Source organism: Miscanthus floridulus, chromosome 9, assembly GCF_019320115.1.
Source record: "Miscanthus floridulus cultivar M001 chromosome 9, ASM1932011v1, whole genome shotgun sequence".
Lineage (NCBI taxonomy): Eukaryota > Viridiplantae > Streptophyta > Magnoliopsida > Poales > Poaceae > Miscanthus > Miscanthus floridulus.
This window is the reverse complement of record NC_089588.1, coordinates 130,583,588-130,591,712: the sequence shown is the minus strand read 5'-3', so window position 1 is coordinate 130,591,712 and position 8,125 is coordinate 130,583,588. Positions and strand designations below refer to the sequence as shown.

The 8,125-nt window shown below is 43.9% G+C and overlaps 1 protein-coding gene across 1 annotated transcript; it reads right to left on the bottom strand.

Annotated features, from left to right (window-relative positions):
• Window positions 1-217: 217 nt before the first annotated feature.
• Window positions 218-4,461, bottom strand: LOC136482952 (wall-associated receptor kinase 2-like). The gene is made up of 4 exons (XM_066480101.1): window positions 3,708-4,461; window positions 2,858-3,135; window positions 1,890-2,078; window positions 218-1,491 (listed from the first exon to the last, which is right to left on the bottom strand). The coding sequence occupies exons 1-4, from the start codon at window positions 4,403-4,405 to the stop codon at window positions 413-415; spliced, it is 2,244 nt and encodes a 747-aa protein (XP_066336198.1). The 5' UTR covers window positions 4,406-4,461; the 3' UTR covers window positions 218-412.
• Window positions 4,462-8,125: the final 3,664 nt, after the last annotated feature.

Below are 8,125 nucleotides of genomic sequence, written 5' to 3'. Positions count from 1 at the left end.
GTACCTAGACATATTTAGGTTCATATATAAAACTATGTATCTAGAAAAGTAAAAGAAAAATACTTACAATTTGGAACGGAGGGAGTACTAGGTATAGAGTAAGATGACAGATATATATATTGCTGTTTCATTTTACAGAAATAATATGTATATCAAATTATTTTTGGAGGCATGAACCCACATACTAGATCACTTCCATGACATATATAAGGTTTTCTGAAACCACACTACACAACTACTTGGAGCTTAATAATAAGTGTCACTCGAATAAATGTGCAGGCAATAAAATTATTTACTATATACGTGCATAACCATACTACATTGTAAATTGACAATTACAAAGATGGATGTCGTATAGCGGATAGAGCTTAAGTCTTGCTAGCCACCATTTATTCTTCTCTATGGCGTGCCTTCAAATTGCCTCAGAGCAGGATGAGCCTCCACTGGCTATTACCTTCACTTGCTTAAGCTCCTCCAGCACCTCTGCCATGGTTGGCCTCTCCTCCGGGTCTTCCTTGAGGCATCGGACTGCCAGCGTGCTAATCATGTCGAGGCACTTCATGTTACATTGAGATTCAGCATCATCACCTGAAAATATTTCTCTATCATACATTGACCTTCCGCTACCCTCGTCCTTGAAACACTTGACGAAATCCAAGGGGAGACTTTTATTCTCATCATACTTGGCAGCTTTCCTTGTGATGAGCTCCAGAAGCACGACACCAAAGCTGTAGACATCGCTCTTCACAGTGAAGCGGTCTGTCTTCATATATACTGGGTCTATGTAGCTCCTATCTGCAGCCACGGCCCTAACATACCTGTCGACTGACAGGAGCTTGGACGAACCAAAGTCAGATACCTTGGGCTTGAGGTCCTTGTCGAGGAGGATGTTGGCGGGCTTCATGTCGCCATGAACGTGATTACCATGTGAGTGAATGTGGGTGAGACCTTCTGCGGAGCCAATGGCAATGTCTAGGCGCTTTAGAAGTGAAAGATTATACGGCTTGACGTCACCATGAAGTGCGTCATGTAGGCTTCCGTTGGAGACCAACTCAAAGACCAATATGGGAATGTGCGTCTCCAAGCAGCAGCCAATGAGTTTGACAACATTATCGTGCCTGATCTTGAACTGGAACATTATCTCATTGACAAATCCATCGACTTCCTGCTCGTGCTGCTGCTCGCGCTGTGGCACCACATGTTGTATCATCTTCCGCCAGTGGCGTGCCATCTTGGTCGCCACAGAGCGTTTAACTGCAACAAGCTGGGCTGGGGCACCATCGATGCTACCCTGGTAAACATTGCCGAAATTCCCTCCTCCAAGGCGTTTGCTGTAGTCCCTTGTCATCTTAATTACCTCCCTTTTGTTGTATATCGTTATGCCATTGGCCGCCAGTATTTTACCACCATTTTTGTTGAAAAGTTTCCTCTGATTCATTCTCTGAAGTAAAATAACCGCGACACATGCTAGGACGATGGTAGCAAATGATGCTGCAGAGAATAAGACATGCGTGTTCAACCATGCAACTTACATATAGATTGATTATATAACTCCATATTAAGACGTAAGAAGTTGTTGATATATATGGCTGGCATTCGCAATAATAAAATGGAAATACTTAGTCAGCAAGAACGCCTATCATGATTCCAATATATACTTTATGTCCACTTTTGTAATGGGTATTTTGATTTGAACATGTCAAGGTTAGAAGCTTTGACCCTGTTTATATTTAGTCTGTGCTGCTCCTAATATTATGTTGATTCTTTAGTATTTGTCAATATATTAGAAGTAAAGATAAAAGATCTACATTAAAATATGTTTCTGTTCCAAACGATCACAAAAGCTAATGGAGAAGAAGGGAGGTGTGCGTTGACATAATGAACCTCACCTACGGCAGCCATAGCATATGGATGAAATTTATAATGATAACACCCTTTTTCACTTTTGCCATCTCCTTTGCGGTTTTTATTGCATTTGCAAATATAATCACCATCTGCATCCTCGCACGTGCTATACATGCCGCAAGGACCATTAGCTGTAATATTTGAATATCGAGGGTCGATACACTCATTGATATCTGTATATTAAAATACAATAGTGATTCACATAGTTAGTTCATGGAATAATACATGAAAAGGCTAAAAAAAGTTATGTTCATCCACTCAGTTAAAAAGATATACCTAAGGCCGGATATATATATGGAGAAAACTAGTATTAGTGGTGCAATGATGAGGACAGAGTGGAGAACGCTGGTGAGAAAGTTGTGGTTTTATGTGTTTTCTGTCCGAAAATACCGTAGTTCACAAACAACAACACCACGGTCTTTATCAATTGTTCATTGACTTCATTAAGATGATCTCCCTCAACCACCAATTTAACTGCTTAGATATTATCTTGTATATATGCATATCGTCCCTATAGGAAAGAAATGTCTATCGTAGTAACCTATTTGTGTTGCCAGCGCTTCATCCAGAACCAACAGCCATGACCAATTCTTAGTGTTGTTTATTGCTCCAACGGGCACTAGTATCATGCATGCACGTTCATTGCATCAACACAAATAGGGACGACTTTAATAATGATCTATTAATTAATTCATGTTCCAAATAAACCTCAACCCATACGGAGGATCGAGTTCTCTTCAGCTCGAATTTTCGCAACATTTTTCTTCTTGATAAAAAATCGCCTTGTTCCACCAATATTAGCCTCCGTTTTTTTTATGTTTACACAAATTTGTTCTTTGTCTGTCAGAAGTTTTGATATACACAAAACGAGCTATAAGCTTTCCATAAAAAATACTCTTTCAAACGAGTAAGAAACAAGGTATAGATTGAAATTATATATAAATCATCTTACTTGTGCACCCGCCAGAGATGTAGGGATTGCCTTGGTACCCCTTGGAGCACTTGCAGAGGTACCCATCTCCTTGTGGGGCATTGACACAGTGGCTGTGGGCGCTAACACAGGCAGGAGCTCCAGGTTCTCCAGACGCCCCGTTGGTCTCTGCCCTGACCTGGCAAGACCCATTATTCCTGATGGCCCAGTCAAATACCATGGGGATAGTCCTTTCACCAACCCGGTTCTTAAAGCTATCGTTTCCCTCACGAACCAGGTCCCGCCGGCTGAAGTTGTACCTGGATTTGATGAGAAAGTTTAGTAGTATGTACTCCAGCAAATTTTACAAGGGGTTATCCAAATATAGCAATCTTCTTTTCCAGATTTCTCGCTAGCGAAAAATAGAAAACGAGATTGGCTCTCTAGAGTGTACACAAGATATAGAAAAATTGTTGGAGAATGGAAGATATAGAAAGCGATTTATGCAAGTGACTCTCCAAATGATGATTTAGAGAGTGAGATTTAGAAGGACTCTTGGAGATGCTCTATCATGTATAAGATCGAGTCTTGGTCATACACAGGACTACGGGAGGGAGAATAGTGTAGGTGAGAGTATCATGTGAAGAAAAATATGATGGATTGAAGAATCATATAAATGTAATATCTTAATTGTATCTTAATGCGATTACTGAGAGTTGGTAATAATCACATTGATCCACATATATTTAGTACCTTAGTTGTATTATATGATAAATAGTTAATATCAGTATCTCTCTACCAAGTTCTCTTTTTTTTGGGCAAAACTCTCTACCAAGTGCTTCATGAATTGAATGTCTAAATATATAAATAGGGTCTCATTATTGTCACATACCAGTCCTTATAGGCGACGAAGGCGTAGCTACAGGGGCTGTAGTTCCATGCAGGATTGGTGGCGTTATTACCCCAGGGGACATAGATGAAGTTAAGATTACCCGGGATGGCTGTCTGGCAGCAGCCGAGCCCCGTGCACTTCTCACCGTCTTTAGCCGCTTCATCTATGCTCACACAGGAGGTGATGCATCCGGTCATGTAGGTCCAGTCTTCCCTGCCTATCAGAAACGCTTCCGTGTAGCAGCCTATGGCCGTGAAGATGTTCTGCGTCGGCGAGATTAGGAAGGGCGTGCCCGTGGTATTGAACGACGATTCTGTGCCACTGGCGGGTTCAGTGGTGTTTTCAGAGTCGTAGCAGATGTACGACGGGCGGGTGAACACCCACATCTCGCCGGTCTCCGCGGAGATGCTTGTGATCTCAACGTTGCCCATGTACGGTCTTGGAGGGCTGAAGCTGTCGTTGCAGGTGACGGTGAAGTAATCCTTGCCTGGCCAAGAGCAGTTGTCGCCGATGCCGAATGGGTAGGGAATGTCTACGGCGCCGCACTTGGTAGGACATCCAGGTGGCGGTGACGAAACCGTGCCGGAGACAGCGTCTGCGGCCTGCAGCAACGTCGGATGAGATGTTATTACTACTAGGGCGGTAGTAGCAAGCCACAGGACCTGTGGCGGCATGCCTGCAGCTGCTACGTGTTTCATGCTTGCTAGCTAATCTGTGACAAGAGAAAGAACGAAGCAACTAGGATAGCAGTAGTACATTGCTTTATGTTGCTCTCCATGGGCTGCAAACCGGCGACTATGTATAGGCTGCAACTGCCCTAGTACGTACACACACTAGTGATTAAACTAGTCATAACTGGAATCTTCATCAGTTTTAAATTTCTTCCTGAAGATGAAACTAGCTCTTGCACGAAGACACTAATCATGTATGTGCCTAACTGGAAAAAGCGGACCATATAGCTAGCACAAGTCGAGTCAAGGTCGCTTTATTATACGAATGCATGTTGTTCCATTTGCCACTTGTGTCCAAGCTAGGGTAGGTGCTGACGTGGTGGCGACCAAGCATGATGTTACTATAATAATACGTATGTGTCCAAGCTATAGGATCGCATCTTCGCCCCTGCAATGAAATGTCTGTTGAGCGCTAGGGTGCATGCATACGCATACAAACACTTTTAAAAAAATATATAATTCGTACTCCATTCTAGAAAAGGGAATATACTTAGTAATTATTAGGTTGATGAGCGCCTCTACTTCTAGATTTGCAGTCCCGGTTGGAAAACCGGGACTGAACCCAACCGGGACGACGTTCGATCTGGCGTCGGCGAAGGGCCAGTGAGTGCATGGTTAGTCAGATTTGTTGGTTCTTTTCAGATATTGGCAGTTGATGTGTTTATCTTGGGAAGGAGTTGGCTGACTTTAGATGCGATGATTTCGGCATTGTCTTTTGGTCTATTCGAGAGGAAGGCCCGATATTTTCAACACTTTGTTCTGATGGTGAAGAAGCAAGCCTGTGTTCCTTAGAGGATTCCTCTAGCCCATATTCTTTCAGTGGGTACTAGATCTCGTTGTCATCAGCGAGTGGCTTTCACTGCCGGAATGCCCAGGTTTGCTGTGTGACCACGGCACACGGCGAAGCCCAAAAAACACTCGACAAAGGCTTTGCCGAGTGTTACACTCGGCAAACAGCACACAGCGTATACAGTGTCGGCAAAAGTTTTTTTGCCGAGTGTTTTTTATCGGGCACTCGGAAAAGACTTTGCCGAGTGCTAAAACCGATGCTCGGCAAAAAAATGCAATGTGACGGCGTGGAGACGGTCACGGCGCGTTTGTCGAGTGTCCAACGGCCTTGGCACTCGGCGAACATGCCCTTGTTTACCGAGTGTCTAACGGCCTTGGCTCTCGGCAAACATGCCCTTGTTTGCTGAGTGCCAAACGGCCTTGGCACTCGGCAAACATGCCCTTGTTTGCCGAGTGCCCCAGCCCTCGGCAAACATGCCTTTCTTTGCCGAGTGTCCCGGCCCTGACACTCGGCAAACATGACTTCTTTACCGAGTGTCACATCCCGGACACTCGGCAAAGACTGGCCATTCTAGGCCTAGATTTTGGCCTCTTTGCCGAGTGTCACAGTGACACTCGGCAAAGATGGTCATTTTAGGCCCAGAATGCACAGATTTTTGTCACGTGGCCCCTTTGCCGAGTGTATTTCGCATGGCACTCGGCAAATAGCCCTTTTGCCGAGTGTAACACTCGGCAAAGCTACCATATATATCCATTTTATTTGGTTCGGTCACATATAACGTACCACACTCAAATAAACATTACATCCATCACATATAGTTCACAATAAGCATCACAGACAGTTCATATAGATATATCGACAACACATCACAAATGCAAATGAAGTTCACAATCACAAATGCAAATAAACTTCAAATCACATGTAGGTTTGTAGGTTTGATCATAGTCGCTCTCGAGGCTCATCAGAAATGCAAATAAACATAGTCACTATGACCATAGTGACCAATGTGACCACGGTCGGTCATAAGGCTCATTCGATGCCGTAGATTGATTCTGCACAAAGGAGAAGAGATAAATCATTCACAGTGATTGAGAACGAAACATACAAGTATTAGAATTAAACTAGCAACTAGAAATAGTGATTAATTCTGTGGAAACTAAAAATAGCAAAGTTACAGTGATTGAGAATGAAACAGTGATTACAAGGTTAACTACAAACTAGAAATAAACTAGAAATTAGAAACTAGAAACATACGCACATCACAAAGGAGAAAAGATTGATTCTGCATAAACCAGAAACGGTGATTATAAGGTTGTGAAGTGACTCACAGTGCCAGAAACAGTATTTGGAGCAGGTTCAGGAGGAGGGACTGGCATCGGTGGCGAAGGTTGACCGACCGCTGCGTAAACACCCCACATCAAACAGCCGGGCTCGCTCAACATCCATTGTCTGCCGCTCTGCCTCCATCATCACCGCTAGCTCCTCCCGTAGCCTCGTTTCTTGTTCCAACTGGACCTACAATATTTGATCCCAATGTTAAAATGCAATGTAAAAGTATGTAAAAATCAATGAACGATGAATAAAACAAAATAACCTGGAGTGCCTCCATCTAGAACTGTGTAGAGTCCCGCCGTCGATGTATCTCCGGGCTGAAACTCGTGCTCCGTGCTCGAAGATGGGAGAGAGTGGGAGTACTGGCCGTGTCGATTGTGCCGTCGCCAATCCAGAACCGGCCATGCTTCTTGCCTCTTCCGGCCCTCATGACCACTTCTCCATCAAGGTCATGGGCGCTCGGATCGTACTCTGGAGCCATGGACCGCCATTGCCATCGATGTGTATCCATCGAGGCAACTGTGGACGGACTCGTTGCTGTACGCCGAGGGCGGTTCATCCGGATTGTAGGGGACGTCGGCAGTCGCCTTGCCCTTGTGGGTTAAAGCATATGCCTTGAACTGCGAGCAAGGCTCGCCACCATGTGCCGCCGACTAAAAAAAAAACAATATGATTGATACTAGTGGAGTCATCAAGTGCCGTTAGAATGGAATTGGAAACTTGTCATTCCAAATTTAGTCAAACACGAGATAGTTTGACTAGGAATAATTCGACGTAGAACATTGAGGTTTTCGAGATAGAGGGAGTGATGTCCTCATTAATTTATTGACAAGCGATGACGACGCCCCAGCCTTTGACGTCATCGGTTACTGTACCATGCACTAGAGCGACACACACTAGTGATTAAACTAGTCATAACTGGAATCTTCATCAGTTTTTAATTTCTTACTGAAGATGAAACTAGCTCTTGCACGAAGACACTAATCATGTATGTGCCTAACGGGAAAAAGCGGACCATATATATGCTTTTAGCTAGCACAAGTCGAGTCAAGGTCGCTTTATTATACGAATGCATGTTGTTCCATTTGCCACTTGTGTCCAAGCTAGGGTAGGTGCTGACGTGGTGGCGACAAAGCATGATGTTACTATAATAATACGTATGTGTCCAAGCTATAGGATCGCATCTTCGCCCCTGCAATGAAATGTATGTTGAGCGCTAGGGTGCATGCATACGCATACAGACACTTTTAAAAAATATATAATTCGTACTCCATTCTAGAAAAGGGAATATACTTAGTAATTATTTGGCTGATGAGCGCCTCTACTTCTAGATTGGCAGTCCCGGTTGGAACCCAACCAGGACGACGTTCGATCTGGCGTCGGCGAAGGGCCAGTGAGTGCATGGTTAGTCAGATTTGTTGGTTCTTTTCAGATATTGGCAGTTGATGTGTTTATCTTGGGAAGGAGTTGGCTGACTTTAGATGCGATGATTTCGGCATCGTCTTTTGGTCTATTCGACAGGAAGGCCCGATATTTTCAACACTTTGTTCTGATGGTGAAGAAGC